The sequence below is a fragment of the Pelophylax lessonae genome (assembly GCF_965119305.1).
Source record: "Pelophylax lessonae genome assembly, chromosome: 12".
NCBI lineage: Eukaryota > Metazoa > Chordata > Amphibia > Anura > Ranidae > Pelophylax > Pelophylax lessonae.
Window position 1 is genome coordinate 48,452,978 of NC_138779.1, and position 21,516 is coordinate 48,474,493.

Below are 21,516 nucleotides of genomic sequence, written 5' to 3' on the forward strand. Positions count from 1 at the left end.
GATCATATCCCCCCTTAATCTCCTCTTCACAAGAGAGAATACATTTAATTGATCTAATCTTTCCTTATAGCTGAACTCCTCCATGGTTCTTATCAGTTTGGTTCTCCTTCTCTGCACTTTAACATAAATATTCATCAAGTGCAGGAAAATGCAAATGTTACTGACAAAGCCAAATTACAGAGGCCCCAAAAGCCAAATGTAAGAGGCTTTGTACTGGAAATCCAGCTGAAGTACCAGTCAAGTTCAAGCAAACCTTTCCTGAGTGACACATGGGGGCCGCCACTGCCAACCCCCTTCTAAAGTGGGGATGGGCAGTGTGTTCGAATCGAATGGAAGTTTGACTCGAACATCAGCGGTTCATGAGTTCGCTGACCACACGAACAAATGGGCGCTCCGCAGGAAGTTCGCCCATCAATGAGCGCCCCATAATGCACTGCACTTTTGCAGTGCATTGATTGCTGATGATTGGCCAAAGCGGGCACCTGACCTGTATGCTTTGGCCAATCACAGCACAATGTACTGTCAGCGCCATGATTGGCCAAAGGGAGAGTGCCTTTGCCAAATCATGGCTCAGGGGCTAAGTCCACGCCCCACACTCTATAAGGCTGCTGCTTACATGGCAGCTGTGTATAGTGTGTGACAATGGAGATTAGGCAGGTAGTTAGGGAATAGTGTGTTCAGTCATTTTAGTGCAGTCAGTGTAGTGTACAGGCATACCCCACTTTTAAAATGTATAGATATGTTGTGGTCCTGGGTACCCTCTCGGTGCTCCCCAAGTTTGGTGTCCCTGTCACTTATGGTTCAGGAACAGTGCCATGTCAAGCAGACCAAGATTTCCCATAGACGCCAATGAACACTGAAAGCTGAAAATTGGTCTGGGCAGGAAAAAGTGCCCTGTATTTAAGTGGTTAAGGGGAACCCTAACTCTATGACAGAATTTAAAAAAAAAAACGGCATGGGGGTCCCTCCCAAAGTCTATACCAGGCTCTTTGGATCTGGTATAGATTTTAGGGGGAACACCACTCCAAAATTAAAAAAAAAAAAATTGGGAAGGTGGGCTCAGCCCCCCCCCCCCCCCATGTGGATGGGTGTTGGGTACATCGTACCCATTTATCAAAAAAGTAAGAAACCACAGGAAACAGTATTTGCATAACTTCTCCCAAGAGGCAGCCCACTGCTTGCATGGGGGCTGAGGGCTCTTGAGAGGAGAACTGAGGCGGGGTGCTGTGATGTTTTCAGGAAGCTATGTTCAGTGTCCTGCAGGCCTCTCTCACCAGCCATGATCTGTCTGCATTGCATAGATAAGTACAAAGTCCCAGTGATGATGTCTCTGCAAATAAAATAAGATATTTAATAAAAATGGAAAGGTTTTATTTAAAACCTTCGGTAGCTGATGGGGTGATTGCTGAGAAACCAAGGAAAGAAAAATATAAGTATTTAACACTTTGGCTTCCATAAGTTTGAAGATTCCCCTAAAGATCACCCATTTATCATGTTTTGTTTTCTACCCTCCCTATTAATGTTATTTTTGGGAAGCTCCACCCTACTGGCAATCAGTTGCTACATCATGCTTTTGCTTTTTTTGTTTAGGAATCATTTTTTTGTGGTCTTTGGATACAAATTAAGAAATCCTTTCCTAGTTCTGAAGCAGCACCATCAATACTAATACATTTGTGATCAAATGAAATGGAAGGCAAATGCTAACTAGCAGGCCAGGACTTCAGGGTAATGGAAAGAGAACAGAGGCAAAGTTTCAGTCTGCGCGCTCTAATCTCCAATAACATAGAGAAGTATAACTATCCGTCAATGCGGCCAGCAATAAATCCAGCCGGGCTGTGATGTGTGAGATTAAATACTCTTCAGCGGTAGCACAGAGCTGCGCAGTTTGTAGAGGCGCTTTTTATATGCCATGCCAACCCTGGCAAGCTATGTACCAGCACAAAACACCTTTTATAATAGCAGACAGAAAGCAGCAGATGAAAGATGCTACAAGCTTGGGAATGTTGGAATAATATTTTTTATGGGAATTTTTTTTTTTTAGAGAGATGGAATAGATTAATGCGTCGTGTTTTAAATATGTGATGTTAGGTTAAGCTTCTGTAATTTTTTTTTTTTTTTATTTCGTGTATTTTTTTTTGTATATTGAGATGTTTTTTTTATTGTATATGTGTTTTGTCGTACACATTTTTTTTTTTTTTCAATAAAAAAAATATTGATTAAAAAACTATGTAAAGGAAAGCAGCAGAGGCCAGAGAAAACCTGAGTATCATGTGGCTTCTATTCATTTAACAAAATTACCGTATTTATCGGCGTATAACACGCGCCGGCGTATAACATGCACCCCAATATTTGGAGAGAAATTTCAGGAAAAAAGCTTAAATTTAACATAAACTCAGAACGTTTTTTTCTTTCTTTTTTTTTAAATCAAATGATATCTCACCAGTGCCCATGAATGCATCCTCATCAGCAGTGTCCATATATGCAGCCCACCAGCAGTGTCCATAAATGTAGCCCACCAGCAGTGTCCATATATCCAGCCTCAATATATGCAGCCCACCAGCAGTGTCAATGAATGCAGCCCACCAGCAGTGTCAATGAATGCAGCCCACCAGCAGTGTCCATACATGCAGCCCACCAGCAGTGTCCATACATGCAGCCCACCAGCAGTGTCCATACATGCAGCCCACCAGCAGTGTCCATACATGCAGCCCACCAGCAGTGTCCATACATGCAGCCCACCAAGTGTCCATACATGCAGCCCACCAAGTGTCCATATAAGCAGCCTCGCAAGCGCAATGTCCAAATAAGCAGCCTCGCAAGCGCCATTGGAACTGACCTCATTTGTTTTTAAAAAAGACCGGGAAGCAGCGCCGAGAGCAGAAGGGGCGGGCCGGGCCGAGAAGGAAGGACGAGCTGTCATAACAGCAGAAGGGGGCGGGCCGAGCCGAGAAGAAGAGAGAACGAGCGAGCGCAGTCATCGGAAGTTCCGCCTCCTCTGCCGTGTGACGTCTGTCATAGGCGGGACTTCCGATGACTGCGCTCGCTCGTTCTCTCTTCTCGGCTCGGCCCGCCCCTTCTGCTCTCAGCAATGCTTCCTGGCCGTTTTTTTTTAAATATCGGCGTATAACACGCACTGCTGCTTTTTCCTCCATTTTTAGGAGGAAAAAGTGCGTGTTATACGCCGATAAATACGGTACTTAAAGCGATATTAAACCCAAAAGCAAACATTTATTATACTGTAGCTTACCAATTCTTGGATGTGTTAGCTGCCTTTTTTTTTTTTTTTTTTTCTTTTTTTAAGACTTACTTTCTTTTATTTTACCCTGGTGATACAGCCAGTAAATCTATTGTTTTTCAACAGAATAAACGGTTCTGCAGATGTAGTAGTTAAAGGTTGAGGCAAACCATTGAACACTGAAAGTGGTACTTATCATTTTATAATGTATGCAGCAAGGTGCTGAACTACAGAAACATGGAGAAGGAGACATTTCCCCTTTTACAAGGAGACATTTCCCCTTTTACAATCAGTTTAGTTTTACTTTTTACTGATATACTGATGTTATGCTGCATCATTCTACTCTGTCCAGCAGTGGGTGAGCGAAAGCAAAGCAAATCCTATGCAGAATGCTGAGAATCCTGGGAGTTGTGGTTTGGGACGGCAGCCATATAGTGGCACCCATAAACTTTGGACTACAGATCCTAATTGACACTGTACAGGTAGGAGGAATGGAGAGAGGATTCTTAAACTGCCCGGGAAAGTTCTGGGTTTTAGAGCCAAGGAGAGGGAGAGAGAGCACCCCTATCCGAGTATTCACTTGCCAGTGAGGTTGCAAGACTGATAGTGGGGACACTCGGGAGTAGCGCAGCACTGCACACATCACAGGAGAGACCAAGGAAGGGCCCGCTTCTACAGCAAGTGATCACTGCAACATTCGGGGGAACTGGTGAGAGGGTATCTGCCCATTATTGAAACTGCTAGCAGAGACTGAGGTACTAAGAGCATGACACCATTCTGCATCTATACGAGCCTTATACCACACGTCTACTAAATCTATACTGCACCCATACCAACCCTATACTGCAGTTATACCGAACTGTAACTGCATTTCACTCACGTCTACACTGTACCTGTACCACATCTATCCCGCACCTTTTCTGCATCTTGGTTTACTAAAACAGTCCTTAAGTGCACCACAGTTTCTTAAAGGGCCCCATCGATAGCTGGCAGAAGAACAACATAAAGGACTGGCTCTCCAGCATAACCATCCTGCAAATCCCTTTTGATCTTTTCTACCCTTTCTTTCATTTTTACACAACGTGTGCATCTTGTCGGTCTAGGCCTAGCATAGTAGCCATTAATGCACTTTGACAGTACAGTCCCCTGTAGTAAAGCAGAGGGAGAAAGTACAAAAACACATCAGATTGATAAGCTGCAATATATAAATTTTTTTGGTTTTGGGTTTAGCCGCTTGCTGATCGCCGACAGTACATTTACGGCATTATTTGATATTAAATACCGTTGTATTTAACATAGAGCCATCTAAGTATTTTGGAAATACAAGTTCCTGCATGGCCACCAGTACTGTGTATTGCCCTCTTTCAGCAGTTGTCCTTTCCTTTTCAATGACCTTCCCTGGATAATACAGTATGTGATGTGTATATAGAAAGTCCATCTCTTGCTTACAGTTCTAACTGTTGCAGATTTTTCTGATTATCACAACTTTTTATTTTTGAGATAAATCTCGTATTCTGCAATTTAATAGAAGTTTATTTTTTTAGCGGGCACATTTGGAGGTGCTGTTGTTTTCTAGACCTGGCTAATGCTATTAAAGCAGTTCTGTGGTCCCCCTGGGGAATCGACAGCGCTCTGTGTACCCCCACAGAACCAGAAATCTTGTAATATCACTGTATCTTCCCCCAGCCACAAGTCTATGCTCCCCTCCAGAGAAGCATGTTACCTCTGCAAACAAAGCTGCACAGATCCATCAAAGATGGCATTACGCTATGCATGCAGTAAGTAAACTGTCCCTAGCGACGTTCCAACCTTACAAATCTAAAGGGGAACTCCATATAAATAAAAAGAAAGTGCCTCCTGGGCACTTGTTTTCTTTAAACACCTTAACTGAGCAGAACTATATATACAATTGGAATTTGGGGAGTGCATGATTCCTCTGGGCTACAGAGAAATGGATGATGCTTCTGGGTCAGGAACGAAATGCCTCTGGGCCAGGGAGAGAAGTGCAGGATGCCTCTGGGCCAGGGAGAGAAGTGCAGGATGCCTCTGGGCCAGGGAGAGAAGTGCAGGATGCCTCTGAACCAGGGAGAGAAGTGCAGGATGCCTCTGGGCCAGGGAGAGAAGTGCAGGATGCCTCTGGGCCAGGGAGAGAAGTGCAGGATGCCTCTGGGCCAGGGAGAGAAGTGCAGGATGCCTCTGGGCCAGGGAGAGAAGTGCAGGATGCCTCTGGGCCAGGGAGAGAAGTGCAGGATGCCTCTGGGCCAGGGAGAGAAGTGCAGGATGCCTCTGGGCCGGGTAGAGAAGTGCAGGATGCCTCTGGGCCGGGTAGAGAAGTGCAGGATGCCTCTGGGCCAGGTAGAGAAGTGCAGGATGCCTCTGGGCCAGGGAGAGAAATGCAGGATGCCTCTGGGCAAGGGAGAGGTACAGGATGCCTCTTGGCCTAAGAGATGTGCCAGGGAGAAGTGTAGGATGCCTCTGGGCTGGTGAGACGTGCAGTATGCCTCTGGGCTAGAAAGCAATGCAGACCATTGAGAAGTGAAGCATGCTTGTGGGCCAGGGAGAAGTCCAGGAAAGTAAGAAATGTATATTGCCTCTGGGCTTGTAAGAAGTGCAGAATGCCCCTGGACCAGGGAACATTTTAAAATGCCTCTGTGCTAAGAAGTCCAGGGAGACTTTGGGCTGGTAGTAACTGCAGGTTGCTTCTCCACCAATAAGAATTGCAGGATGTCTCTGAGCTGTGCATAAGTGCAGGGTGCCTGGACCAGTAAGAGATTAATGGGGGATCCAAACTTCTCTTAGCCCAGGACTTGCTGTGAATTTGTATGAGTGTACAACCCTGGTAAATTTATTATAGACAGCAGGGGAATTTTATAGCAAGAATTTGTGACCTTATCGTGTTTGTGAACTTTAGAAGACCCCAATCAAGCAAAAATATTGTATTCTTTAGGTGTTAATAATGTTTTCAGTTAAAACATTTTATTTTGTTGTGGAAAGAGTGTTGAAGGGTTATCCTCTGTTTTTGATACTGTCTGTGTCTCTGTTTTGGAATGTCCTCTTTTTTTTTTTTTTTTTGGCAGAAGTTTATAGGACATTTCTACAAATAGCACTCTGGCAAATACAGAAATACATTTTTGGTAAAGTAGAAAGAGTCAGAATTTATGAAAATATTTTTAATTCCAAATGCGCCTTTCTTTCCTAGTGAAAACTGCACTGCCTATTTCAAATACACAGTTGTCATAGGTACAGGGATTGAGAGAAAATCTCCCCAACAGGGTCACAGACAGGAATAAATATCCAAGCAAAATGAAAATTCAGGCATATAACCTGGACCCCTCAAATCCAGAAGCCCCTTCCCCAGTATTATCTTTTTTTTTTTAAACCCAAGAAATATTTCCTGTAATCCTCTTGCCTGTCTGATAATATCATCAGTAGTTCATCTCTTTCTTCCAATGACACTGGGAGGCAGGCAATCATCCAGAACTGAGTGGCACATTCATAAGGATGTGTGAGCACCACTCAGTTCTGGAGTATTGTTAGCCCAATACTCTTTTTGGGATTTTTTTTTTACCAAAAATATGTAGCAGAATACAAATTGGCCTAAACTGATAAAAAAATAGATTTTTATAATTTTTTTGGGAATGTTTTATAGCAGAAAGTAAAAAATATTGTGTTTTGTTTTTTTTGTTTTTTTTCAAAATTGTTGCTCTTTATTTGTTTATAGCGCAAAATCTAAAAACCGCAGAGGTGATCAAATACCACCAAAAGAAAGCTCTTTTTGTGGGAAAAAAGGACATCAATTGTATTTGGGTACAGCGTCGCATGACTGCGCAATTTTTCATTAAAGTAACACAGTGCCGAATAGCAATAAAATGGCCTGGTCATTAAGGGGGTAAAACTTTCCGGAGCTGAAGTGGTAAAAAAAAAAAAAAACACACTGACACCACAACACACTGCACTGTAGTGCACACATTGACATGTGTTTGCAAAATTCTGCGGTAAATGTGGATGGTGAATGTGCCCCCCCATTATAACTGCCACTTTCATTCATTGATCATGATGTACAACTCACTAGATTGCCATACGTAAACCACCGCTATTTTCTAGCGCAGTTGATAACTCTCAATACATGTTGCATAACAGAGTCTGCATACTCACAAAGCCAATAAAGCATTCTGTGTAGAGTGAAATATATCTGGTTGATCCTGCCTTCAGCTCTCCCTCCCACGTAGCAGCCTGAGAATGTGTGGACCAGCTTTTGTCATCTACTGTGCATGCTCCAGTTTCAGTTCCCTTCCAAACTCTTAATTTCCTCCTTTTTTCTTATCTGTGCAGCCCACGTGAGTTTAGAGTTCCACATGTGAGCGCATACACAGTGGTAAATGACACTCCCCTTCCACTTCCTCCTACATTTTCTGCTATTGCTAAACACTATGGGGACAGGATATAGTCTGCTGATTGATAGCATGGCATAAACTCCCAAAAATGCTTAGTTTTAATATAAATCAGTAACAAATGTATCAAATGTAACTGCTAATCCATGTAAAGTAAAAAAAGAGCCTTGGATGCAGGTGCCAACTGAAAAAAATGAAAGCAAGTGTCAACTATCTTTGACTCCTACACCATATTAATGCACAAAAAAATATACTTAATACACTAAATGGATACACAATAAAATCTGATGTCCAAAAAAGATTTATAGACCTTCAGCCATGTACTGTAAATCAAATGACTGAAATGGTTCTAATGGCTGAAAGTTTTTTTTTTTTACCATGACTTTTACTGAAAAAACCTTCAGTGTGCAGCCCCCCCTAAGACCCCTCCTAATACTTACCTAAGCCTGATACCAATCCAGCGGGCTCACGAGTCTCTTGCTATTACCATTTGCTCCCTCTGCTGTCAATCACAGCCAGTGAGGAGGGGGTGGGGGTGAGCCATGCTCTGTGTCTTATGGATGCAGAGAGTGAAGCTCGGGAGTGAGCACACATAGTGAGCGGCTTGCAATGGGGACCCAGAACGCTACTGGGTGACCTGAGAAAGGAGGATCGGGGCTGTTCTGTGCAAACCCATTGTATAAACATGTTTGTCATTAAAATAAAAATTGCTTTAACAAACCCTATGCAGACTTTCTTATACCAAGACTAGGATTATAGGGCAAGAACTTTCACGTTTCTCATCCTACTCCTGGACAATCAACATCAGCCTTGATGGATGATGGATTAAGGTGTCTGTGCTACCTGTGTGGATATAAATTCAGGCGTATTTCAGCCGTAGAAGCTACGAAATGTCTCCAGCATTACAGAACAAGTCCAGTTGAATGTGACCAACTACTACTAGATATACAATGACCTGCATAAATAAGAAACATTACAGACCTATACGGGGAACACCGAGCCAGTCTCGGCAGTGTCTGCACCAGAAGAGCTTACACACTGTCACCCGCACAGTCACACATTATTACTATAAACATATATGAATCCAACATGATCTGCAGTACTGTACAGAGAACATTGAGCTTCAGTCTCTGCACCAGATGAGCTTGCACTCTAATGCCCCTCCATACTCACACACTATTTATTATACATTTACAACATACATGGCTCTGACATATTCTGCAGCGCTGCGCTGTACAGAGAACTGTGCTACCTGACACTTATTAGAACCGGACAATTATTAGAATTTAGTTTGGATAAGCTTTTGAAACACCATCAACATTACAGAACATGTCTAGCTGAATGTGACCAACTACTACTAGGTATACTATATGCAGAATCACGCAACTGACATGACTCCCAAACTGTTGGTAAGTCAGAAGAAGATATGTGAGGTCTATATAGATTTCTCCAAAATACATCCCAAGTATTCATCTCAGAAATAAAACACATAAAATTAAAGATAATATACTGACCTTCTTTGGGGGTCCCTCTTGATGATTGCTCTGTGTGTGAAGGTGCATTGTACGCCAGTGAAGAGCTACCTGGAAGTAGAAGGTCATAGTATCAGTATAAAAGACATGTAAAAAACTGAGTAGCCAAGAAGGTGTTCTCAAGCCAGACTAAATTGGTCGGCGAGAATCAAAATGGACACGTGCCACACGGTCAGGTGGGACCGGGAACCTAGCGCAACCTAGAAAGCATTGACAAAAAGGGTGGGGAGTGGAGGGACAGAGAAATCCCCCCAGGAATGGTTGCAATGAGAGGCTCACTGGGATTACGGTGCACACAGAGTAACTTTATTAGTGAAGATGTACATACAAGAATAAAATAAATAATCAATCAGTAAAACAAGTGTGGGGGTTCATCAGGGGAACTAATTGACTCTGTGGACCCCTATGGGTGTCAAGATCGTATAGACAGCAAATAGAACACGTGTAGGTCCCCGCCCATCCAATCCCAAAATAGCACTGTTTAGGACGAGCTTGGTGTGATAAGTCGGGGCAAGCCGACCTGTAAATCACTCTAAAAGCCCGAGCAACTGTGCTTATGGCCAAAAGGAAGACTCATAAGGAGCCCTATGGAGAAGGCGCCTGGGTATGCCCAAGAAAAGTGAGAAGTATTTTAAAGAGGTCATTTAAAGAGTGACTAAATGACATCAAGTGTAATCAATACATCACAGACAGAGGGCAAAGTGCGGCAACTTAGTCTCATAACATGACATACAACAAGGGCAAAATTCCTATAATATGAGTTTCATTGTATAGCCAGAAACCTCCAAGGAAAGCCGGGCCCCCATGGGGCAGTTCATGGCTACCGGTGCCGGAGGGATCGTGGCTGAACAGCCAAAATGCTTAAACAGCAAATGGTGGTATATGGTGTAGTGTGTTGGAGGGATCCTGGCTTAAACAGCCATACAGCTTAAACAGCAGTGGGAGGGGGGTAGGTTTCCAAAGTGGGATCCCCCGTGTAGGGCAAAAAAGGGAACTATAAACTAGTTCCAAGTAATGGCTGATCGCCAAAGATCTATTCCTACTGACTGGTTATCCAGGGTATGGCAAAACTGGAACAATGGGGGAAAGCATTGAAGTCAATCTGTATCGGGGGGAGTCCCGATCCGACCATTGGCTGGGGTTGCTAGAGGTTCCGGGGATATGGTGTAGCGACCTTGCTCAATAAGGGATCCAAGTATGGATGTGTGTAAGGGTAAATATAGGTCTTACCAGGGATCACCCGTACTCATCCGTGGATTCAGGGATGTCCGTGCCGAACCCCGCACTCAGGTCAGTGTCAAGAAGAACATACGTTCAGTGATGAGTTGTCCAGTGGTCCGTTGGACTTGTTGTTGCCATAGACGTTAAAGTCTTCACCGTCAAAAGGGCTGTAGGGGCCAGCTCGATTCTGTATCCGGGCGGGATCCTGGAGCTGCTTCCGGGTCGCGGTGAAGAGTTAGCCGCCAGTCAGTATAGATCTCTGCAGGGACGAAGGGTGGGCGGGGCGTCAACGTGTGATGTCGACGCGTTTCGCGTGCTTACGCACGCTTCCTCAGGACGTCATCACGTTCTCCGGGGTACATTTTTATAGGCTGTGTCCGTAGGAATCCCAATCAACAATTAGGTGCTCCCGGAGACTTTCAGACTGGGGCCATCTTGTGGTAAAGATGTAGTACTGTCACTGCATTATCATTGTGATATATTGCAAGTTCCGTTCCCGATGTCGGCCAGATGCGACCATGTAAAAACCTGGCGATAACAAGTAGTAAAAGAGGGGAAGGGGGTACCTCCCCCATTACCTTGCGAGAAGGGGGGGGGGAAAAGGACAAGCAAAGTTCTCATGTCACTGGGCCAAGGTCTATGTAACTTTAGCTCCTGCTTGGTAATAGCTGAAGTAAAGATGGACCATACATTGTAGAAATAAAACGGAAAAAATAAATGAGAACATAACCCCATAAATAGACCGGCATATACTGGGTTACAACTCAGGTGCAGAGCATGGCCATCTTTTTAGGGTGTAAGACTAAGCACTCTGCTCTATGGTTCATTGGGAAGATGAAAATATAGTTATATCATAGGTATATTTCCAAGGGGCACAGAAATCATGGAAAGTAGGTGGAGATTAGGGCATATCCCTTAGCTAGGGGGGGGGGGGGAGGAAAGGAAAAAAGGAACAGAAGAGAACTAAAATGGGGGGAGATTTTTAATCGGATTTATTGAAGGGCCCTTGGCTCAATTGTGAAGATATGGTGGGTGGAGGTCATGTTTAGGGGTCCAGAAAGATCTTAAGGCTTAGCTCAGTATTAAGTCCATATGGCGTGAGTGTGGAAAGCCGAAAGATCCAGGCTTTTTCCTCTCTAAGGAGTACCTTGTCAAAGTCCCCCCTCCGGGGTGAGATATTGAGGGCCCAGATTCCCTTGACTTTCATGCCCCTCGTATTCCCTCCGTGAAATTCCTGGAAATGTTGTGCGAGGGGAGTGTCCTCCTTTAGCCTTATGCTTTTTAGGTGTTCCCCTATCCTAATTCTTAAAGTTCTCTTAGTTTTGCCTATATAGTGTTTGCCACACGGGCATGTGATTTGGTATAGGAGTTTCGAGGTACTGCAGTTGATGAAGGAGGTTATCTTGAATTTTTTCCTTCCTGTTGAGTCAAAGAAGACTGAGCTTTTTTCCACGTATTTGCATATGTGGCAATGTCCGCATGGGTACATACCCTTAAATTTAGGTAGATCTGATAACCAGTTATCATGAGATTGAGTTTTAGTGAACTCTGAGTGTACCAGGTGGTCACTCAGGTTTTTAGCTCTCTTGGCTACCAGGAGTGGTCTTGGACCCACAATCTTTTTCAGTCTCTCCGTATTTTGTAGCACGTGCCAGTGTCGTTCTAGAACGTTGCGTACCTCACCCCATTGGGTACCATATGTGGTTATTAGTCTTGGTGGTGCCAACGTTTGCTCATTAGTTCTGGGGTTAGATGTAAGAAGTTGGTCACGTGTTCTTTGGCCTGCTTGTTTTTTGGCTCTCCGGAGAGTACGGTGGGAGTATCCACGTTCTCTGAAGTGTTGGTAGAGTTCTTTTGCCTCTTGAACGTATTTACTGTATTTAGTGCAGTTACGTTTTAGTCTAATGAATTGACCAACAGGGATACCTTTCTTCAGGGCGATAGGATGTAAACTATCGGCTCTGAGAAGAGTATTTGCAGCCGTTTGTTTCCTGAAGGTGGAGGTGACTAATCTTCCGTTTTCCAGATTTATTTTTAGGTCAAGAAATGAGATACATTTCTTATTCCAAGTGTAGGTTAAGTGGATATTTCGGGGATTATTATTAAATTCAATCATGAATTCCTGGAGGTGATTGACTGTGCCCTTCCAGACCAGTAGCACATCGTCTATGTACCTAAGCCATGTGAGTGCATGGCTCTGGTACATAGACGAGGCATAAACCGTTTCCTCCTCCCAAAACCCCAAGTGCAGACATGCATATGAGGGGGCCCAGGGTGCCCCCATGGCTGTGCCTCTGATTTGTTGGTAATATTTACCAGCAAACTGAAAGAAATTGTGGGACAGTGCGAAATCCAGGATGTCCACAAGGAATTCGTTTTGTGCTGCACAGTAGGGGAATTTTTTCTCAAGAAAATGATGGGTGGCTAACATGCCCCAGGCATTCGGGATGGAAGTGTATAGGGACTCCACGTCTATTCCTACCAGGATGACTTCCTCTTCAAAATGTAGGTCCCTGGTTTTGTTCAACACGTCACCTGTATCCCTAACATAAGAAGGTAGGTCACAGACTAACTCCTTAATGAGGCAGTCAAGATATTTCCCTACTTTCTCCAAGGGGCCCCCCACTGCTGAGACTATAGGTCTCCCAGGGGGGTCCTGTAAGTTCTTATGAATTTTTGGAATTATATAGAAAGTGGGGGTGTTGTAGTCAGAGACCTTAAGAAATTTTAGCTCCTTACTTGTAATAAGGCATGCCTCTCTAGCATACCTAAGTTTTTCATTCAGTTCAATCTGAACTTTGGGGAAGGGGGTCTCCCTGAGTTTTTTATAGGTTGATTGGTCTGATAAAAGTCTGTTTGCTTCCTTTTCATAGGAAGCCTCGGAGATCAGGACCACATTACCGCCCTTGTCACTCTTTTTGATTACTAGTCCCTTGGCTTCCTTAATCTCTTTTAGAGCAGATCTCTCATCACAAGTGAGGTTGTCAGGAAAAGACCATTCCCAGCAGATCTTTTTCAGGTCTTCTTCAACAAGTGTAGCAAAGACATTTAGCCACTTGTTATTTCTAAACTTGGGCATTGTGGTGGACCGTATATAAATGTTGGCCTTCCTAATATCTGGAACTACATCTAGGGGTTCATCATCGCTGGACTCATTTTCATCAAGTAATGATGTCAAAATTTCAATGGCCTCTTGGTCATTTGGTTCTCGCTCCTGTTGGTCACTGTTGGTGGTTACATCTGTTGAGTGAAGTAGTCTATAGTAGATTTTCCTTAGGAAAAGACAAAGGTCTTTGTATACTTCGAAGTGGTCCATATTGTTCGCTGGTGAGAAAGAGAGTCCCTTCTCCAGTAGATCAATATGTCTCTGGTCTAGGGGGAAGTCAGACAGGTTAATCACTTTTTGGTCTTTGGAATTGGTAGAGGGTGCCAGAGAAGGGACTGGGTTAGAATTTACACTTGAAATGGGATTGAAGGGCAGGTCAACAGGGATCGGGGTGTTCTTTTGTTGTGGTCTTATCTCTGCTTCCCCGATCGTTCTATTTGCTGTCTATACGATCTTGACACCCATAGGGGTCCACAGAGTCAATTAGTTCCCCTGATGAACCCCCACACTTGTTTTACTGATTGATTATTTATTTTATTCTTGTATGTACATCTTCACTAATAAAGTTACTCTGTGTGCACCGTAATCCCAGTGAGCCTCTCATTGCAACCATTCCTGGGGGGATTTCTCTGTCCCTCCACTCCCCACCCTTTTTGTCCATAGTATCAGTATAACCTAGGGTGATAGGCTAGAAACATGTTTTCACTGGATACCAAGTATATCCTGCTTTCTTGATAAAAAAATAACTCCCAGATGCACTTAGCCCCCATTCACATTAGGTCGCTCCGACTTAGGGGGCGACCTGTGAAGTCGCGTGCAGCGCGACTTGCACGGACTTCATAACATGAATGTCTATGCAAGTCGACTCCAGGTCGCCCCAGAGTAGTACAGGACCCTTTTTCTAAGTCGGAGCGACTTGTGTCGCTCCTATTAGAACGGCTCCTGTACTACACAGTGGGAGCGTGAGGACCAATGTGATTGTAACACTTATTGTAAGCTGCTTGGAAAATCGAAACTCTTCCGTAACAATTGCTGTCCAAAGTATCCAGCCTGTTTTGTATATTATATTTTGCTGTTTAAGTATAAGACTTTTTTTTTTAATTTTGGATAGAGTAAAGATGGATTAGAACAACTGTCAGGTTTTTATCTCTGACTCTGTTATGGAGATTCACCCTCTCTATTTGTCCTGTTTACCATTATCATTGAGAAAAAAAATATCTGACAGGGGTTATAACCTTCTCTTGCTCTATCAAAAATGAAAATAATCATTTTGCCCATTGTTCTACTTTAAGCATTACAGTATATCAAGCAATCCATCCAAAATAAACAGTTGAAGGAGTGAGTTGCTATGTTCAGATTGCAGCAACCTAGAGCATCCAACCAGATTTCGCTTTCTGCTACAAAATACATTTTGATTGGTTTTTTGGGGACTATACTTTGCATCCGACGCAGTTTTATTCAATAAGTCGGTTTGCAATACAATGAATTATTGTGTTATGCAGGGACTAAAGTGTATATTTCATTTAATAAAAAGGACTTTTTAAGTAAAAGTTTGGGCAAAACAAAGAAAAAAGAAAATGCGGTACACGTCTGTAATATATGCGCATTTTCCAGTGTTTTATTTATTTAAAGAGCCAGCAAGCACAACACTCCACTCTTAAGTGCCGGTTCACACTACTCCGACTTGTCAGGCGACTTGGTCGCCTGACAAGTCGTGCTCCATTCTGTGCAATGGGAACCGTTCTAATAGGAGCGACTCAAGTCTTAGAAAAAGGTTCCTACACTACTTTTGGCTGAAGTCGGAGCGACTTGCATTGACTTCCATTATGTGAAGTCAGTGCAAGCCACGCCGAAGTCGCGGTGCACGGCGATTTTGTTCAAGTCGCCCCGAAGTCGTGTTGCCATAGTGTGAACCGATTCTAAAGGATAAGTTTACCTTTAGGAGAATGTTACACCTTGCATGCATATTTAGGGTGTAACATGTAGCATGCTCCTATATACTCAACTCCAACACTCCCTACTCTGTGACAGCATCTTCTCTCTGCTGCCAGTTCGTCAAGGAGTAGTGGTGTTTTGGCAGAAAAAACGCTTGACGCTTGTAAACATGTGTTAACGGGTCTAATCGTTTTTGTTAACACTAAAGCGTGTTTAACTTAATTATGTTCAAGAGCCAGAATACATTATTATTGTGGCCAAAGAAATGAATTAACACCCAAAGGCTTGGCACCTGTAAATGCGCCTTAGACACACTAAAGGTGTTATGTCTGCCAAAATGCTGCTGCCAGGTGGAAAAACTTTTAGGAGAGCTTGCAAAAATGTCCTGTGTGCATGAGGCCTAAGGCTCCATTCACACCTGGGCGTTCTGAATCGCAAACCGAATCCCAGCGATTCTGACCACGAATCAGAATTGCGGCAAAATGCGAGGCGCATTTGTGATGCCATTATTTCTTAATGACACCATAAACCAGTGTTTCTCAACCTTTTTTCAGTCAAGGCACCGTTAGAAATGATGGACAGTCTCGAGGCACCCCATTTTAAAATATAAAATGTATTCCAATAGTTTTACATAATGCAGCAACATCCACAAGTCCAAGTAGGACACCCAAGGTTATGCCTCGTACACACGCAGCGATTATCGGCCGACCGATCGTCCAACTTTTGTCCAGAGTGGTGTTTTGTTGGTTGGAATGTGCCTAGACTGCACACAAATTTTCTCGGCCAACAAAAATCTACTTCAGAAGTGATGTCATGTGTTGGTTTACTTTCCGTGTGTTTTTTCTTCTCTGAGCATGCCCAGTCTTGCTCATCAGATTTTTGTCTGCCGAAATCTGGACTGACTGACGGAAAATCGGCCGTTGTGTTGTTGGCCAACAAAAATTTTATAGCATGCGCACCACATTTTTTTTGGCCGAAAAGTCGGAGTCGGTTGTCAGAGAAATCCTACTAACAAGCCGAAAATCGGCCGATCGGACGTTGGCTGAAAATTCCCGGCCAATAATCGATGCGTGTGTACGGAGCATAAGAGGTGATTTATTCTTCCAAAGCAAATACACTTTTGCAGACTAGTATTCCAATGTTTCTCTTCTCTCTCTGTTTTTCTCCATCGCTCAGATAATGTGGCGCCAATGCTGAAGGACAGAGGCAGGGGAGGGTCAAACAAGATGCTATGCAGGCGACTGACATCCTCCTCATCAACTGATGATGCTGTTAGGTTGCCGGCAGCTAGAAGGATGTCATGGTGCACAATGAAAACCTGTGACTTGGAGTAACTAATAGGCAGCCTTCCCCCACATGCCGGCTTGTATACAATTTTTGAGCAATTTTTAGGCATTTTGCCAAGGCACCCCTAAAGAAACCTCAAGGCACCCCAGGGTGCCTGGGCACCCTGGTTGAAAAAGGCTGCCCTAAATGCAGTGAAATTTTGCTGCGATTGTCACATGACAAATCGGGCAAACAAAATCGCAGGTTGCGTGTTGTCCAAAAGAAGCTCTTTTGGGGGCGAAGCGTCCCACGACTTTTGTTGCGATTTGTTGTGTAACTATCGCAGCAAAATCGCACTGCTTTTGAGGTGCCATTGAAAGATAATGGCATCACAAACGCGTGCATTTTGCTGCGATTCCGGATCATTGGCAGAATCGTTTGATTCTGTCTGCGATTCAGAAAGTTCAGGTGTGAATATAAACTAATTCTGTGCGGGAGTTCTAACAATTATGTCTTAATATACAATATTGTGATGGCTCATATTATTGCTACTTTTTCTTTTTACAAAATATTACACCGCTTCTTTCAGTACTTGCTTGTAGTGGTGGAAGGGATATGAATTTGCACTGGGGCCCTGAGATGGGAGATGCTGAAAAATACTTGGGGGCTACTGAGTAGTTACGGGAAAATAATTGTTAACAGTAAATTCCATAGACTGATATCCCCTTCTTCCAATCCATAGCTTTGCTGCTTTGTAATGAGCTGACAGCTCTCCTGCTAACTCTCCCCATATAGGCATGGTTTATAAAAAATAATTGACAGTAGGGAGGTAGCCGGAGGGCCCCATAGAAATTTTGCTATAGTGTCCCATAATCCTAAATTGCGCTACTGCAGTATAGGGCAGTGCATGTTCTACACCTGACACCATAATCTATTCACCACCCAACTAATAACAGGCTTAGCGGTCACAGCCGGGGACACAGGATGCGATTGGTCCTTGCTTACCATCTAACGAACACCAATGAACTATTATGATTAAAGTGTTTTTCACCCCAGCTTTTCAAACTACTGATCTTTGCCAGCTGTACCATGTACTTGTATGAGAAAGCATCCTGTTCTCTTTGTGTTCCTTCCTTTGTGTGAAATCTCCGGTGTTCCTGACAGTCCCCCTGCTTTCCTGTTAAAAACTGACCACCTTAAGCAGGTGAGCTAACCATGGTCAGTTTCACGGGAGGGCTGGCAGCCTTAGGCCTGGGGGGCAAGTTCAATTAAGTGGCCCATTGAACCATCCAATCTGCTCACCATTCGTGCCCACCTGGTTTTATAACGGATATTGATGTTATGAAGCCAGATAAAAAACATGATGCAATGTGGTAACATAATTCAATGTTCATAGCAACAAAGGAGGTTAAGCCCCCGTTCACACTGGGGCGACGCTACTTCGCACCGCGGAGCGGCCGCCTCGGACTTCATAACATTGAAGTCTATGGCGGTCGCCTCCTGGTCGCCCCAAAGAAGCTCCGGACCCTTTTTCTGAGTCGGAGCGACTTGTGTCGCTCCTATCAGAACGGGTCCGCAGCTTCCCTATGGGAGGCGACCTGCGGCGACCTGTGAGGCGACCAGGTCGCCTCACAGGTCGCCCCAGTGTGAACGGGGGCTTAACAAAAATACATGACGCCAGGCAGGGCCTAGAAAGCTCCTATCGGCTGCAGGCCGGGTGCAGGAACGTACTCTGCACACTCATAACGCTCCGCTGCAGCTCTGTAAATATAACATTGTGTAGTGGCGACCGGCAACTGTATACAGTGTCTGGCCTCTACATTTATCCAGCCCTGAGTTTGGCCTTTTTACCCGGCATCAGGGCGGCCCAGGGGGCAGTTGCCACCTGCCCCCCTTCCCAGTCCTCCCCTGGTCAGTTTCTTAGCTATGCTGGCAACTCAGCCTGCTCTCCTCCAATGATCAAACTTGTCCTGGCACGAAATGTGAAATCACTTTTAAAAAAAAAAAAAAAAAGGGGGGGGGGAAGCTATTTTCAATATCTATACACAAATATTTTGCCTTTCATTACAATTTTAAACTGAATTAGTTGTTTTACAAGGTGATCCTTTACAATAACTTTTAAGGCCCCTTTCACACTTGTGCAACTTAAAAGTCGCATGATTTTACAGCGCTTTTGCTGCGATTTTGTTGCCGCGATTTTGACGTGATTTTGATGTGATTTTGACTGGGCTTGAAGCAATGCCTATGTCTTTGGACCTCAAAATGCATCAAAATCGGGCCAAAATAGTGCAGGGACTACTTTGAAGTAGGTGTGACTTCAAGTCGCACAGATATGAATGGTACTCATTGGAAATAATGGAGAACAACTTGTCATGTGATTTTTCAGTCCCAAATCGTCAGGGCAAGTCACACAAGTGTGAAAGGGGCCTAAGTCTTGCTCTGTTTATGTTCAGCCAAGTCTGGGTCTTATGGTGGAAGAAGTTTAAAGTTTCAGGTGAGATACAGACATGAGATGACAACCTCTCTATCCAGCTTTTTGAAAGATTAAATGGCACACTTGTTTCTATGCTGCCCTGAGGATCATCATGTGGCTCACTCTTAGGGTAGATTGTGTCTCCCTTTACTCTGAAGCCCGATCTGTATTCACATTGCACTATAGAGGCTACTGGTAGCTATGCGATGCCTCCTAACTGCCTCTTTTAACCCCATTTTTGCCAACAAACGTGCCGCAACCATGTGCATTGCATGCAGATGTGGGTCATTTGCGGTGCTTTCCCATTTGCTTAAATGAATAGTGTTTGATGGACTTGCCACCCACAATCCAGTACATATCGGGTAAACTTTGCCACGGGTGCGAAATTAGGCATCACAACCTCAGCAAATGTAATTTTTTGTTTTAAAATAACAAACAAGTTATTTTTACCTGCTCTGTGCAGTGGCTTTGCAAAGAGCAGCCCTGATCCTCCGCTTCTCTGGTCCTCCGCCAGCGGTTCTGGCTTTTACCCCCCGCTGAGTTCCCCCCATAGCAATACACTTGCTGTGGGGGCACTCATGCTGGTTCATTCAATGCTTCACTGTCTGTGTCTATTGACACAGACAGAGGGACCTTCACTGGCTGTGATTGAGTGCAACAGGTGCCAATGGCTACTGCTGCTCTCTCTGATCCAATGAGGAGGGAGAGAGCAGACACTGCTCTTGTTCACATCGCTGGGTTGAGATCCGGTTCAGGTAAGTATAAGGGAGAGCTGGGGGGGGGGGGAGAGGGGGGACGGAATGCATGCAGAATGTAGAATGCATTAAAGTAAAAAAAAACTTCTGCCTCGAGAATGACTTTAGGACGGGGGTGGTTGGTGGGTGACAGAAGCGCTGCTCAACTATGCATTTTTGCTACCCCCAGCTGCATGTTTAAATGAAGCCATAAATGATAACAATTTTGCCTGCTTGCTCATGTAACATGTACTACACATGTACTCTCTTCTATTGCTCTACTTACTCTGTCTGAGCCTGACCCAGCATTTATCAGTTTCCCAGCCAGAGTGTGCAATGTATTTTGTCAGTTGTCAAAGGGCAGCAACTATCATACTTCAGGTGACCTCTGACCCACCATCCGAAGCAGAAGGTCCAGTCCCGGGAGGAGTAAGTAAAGCTATATTAGAGCTTTTTTCTTAATTTATTAAAAAAAAAAAATCCAAACATGTTATACTTCTCTGCTCTGTGAAATGATTTTGCATAGAGCAGCCCTGATCCTCCTCTTCTTGGGTACCCTGTCGGCACTCCTGGCTCCTCCTTCCTCCCCATAAAGAGGAGCTTTTTATGGAGGCACGTGTGTGGGCTTGCTCCTGGGCTGCCCTGTCTGCATAGTGCAGCTCGGCCCCATCCCCCCTCATCACAGGATTTGACTGACAGCAGCAGGAGCCAAAGGCTCCTGCTGCTATCAGTCTGCCCAGTGCGGAGGGAGAGAGCGGACAGAGCTGCTGTTCTCATGCAAGGTGCTGGATCAGGAATGGGCTTAGGTAACTATGGGGGGGGGGGGGTGGCTGTGGGGGATTCTGTGACACAGAAGGTTTCTTACCTTAATGCATAGAATGCATTAAAGTTAGAAAAAAAACTCCTAAAGAGGTTGTAAACCCCCAAAAAATGGAAAAAAAAACCTGTAAGACAAAGGCATAATGAGCTAGTGTGCATCGCATACTAGCTCATTATGAAATACTTACCCTAGAACGAAGCCCCCGCAGTGCCGACCGCCGAGCAGAGACACAGCCAACATGTTTGGCCAACCTGCTTCCTGGTTCGCGTCCTCCTGCCATCTGATTGGCCAGAGGCACGATGACATCAGTCCCGCGACTCCCGTGCCATGAACGGGAGCCTCCATTTACAGCACAGGGCTCTGAAGGAACGGCACGGGTGGCCGTTCCTTCAGAGCGCATGTGCCAATGAGGTCATTGTCTGCATTAAAAGTAAATATATATATCTTGAGAACCACTTTAATAAGTGGGGAAATGTAAATCTTTCGCTAGCATGCAGGATTATAATTAATTGTAATCCTTAACTGAATGACATTTACTTTGTTCTGTGCACTGTGTATCATAAAATCCTTTTCGCCTTTTTTTTTTTTGGTTACATATCATTTGAAGCCTCTTCCTGTCTACATGCACTCCAGCGATGTCGGCATGGCATCTCTCAGGGCTAGTAACCTGATGGTGACAACTGTAGACTATGCTTGCCTAATGTATCTTGAAACAGCCGCTTGTAGTCTCCATAGGAAGCTCGCATCACAAGGTCATGACATTGGGGAACTAGGAGTCAGGGACAGGCCCTTGTCACCCTACA

The 21,516-nt window shown here is 44.3% G+C and overlaps 1 protein-coding gene across 1 annotated transcript in view; it reads right to left on the bottom strand.

Annotated features, from left to right (window-relative positions):
* The window catches only part of FLI1 (Fli-1 proto-oncogene, ETS transcription factor), a 135,529-nt gene that overhangs the window by 40,764 nt on the left and 73,249 nt on the right, over positions 1–21,516 (bottom strand). The window contains exon 5 of the mRNA XM_082273547.1: positions 9,141–9,209. Within this exon, the coding sequence (XP_082129673.1) occupies positions 9,141–9,209 (69 nt within the window). The remainder of the gene's footprint in view (positions 1–9,140; positions 9,210–21,516) is intronic.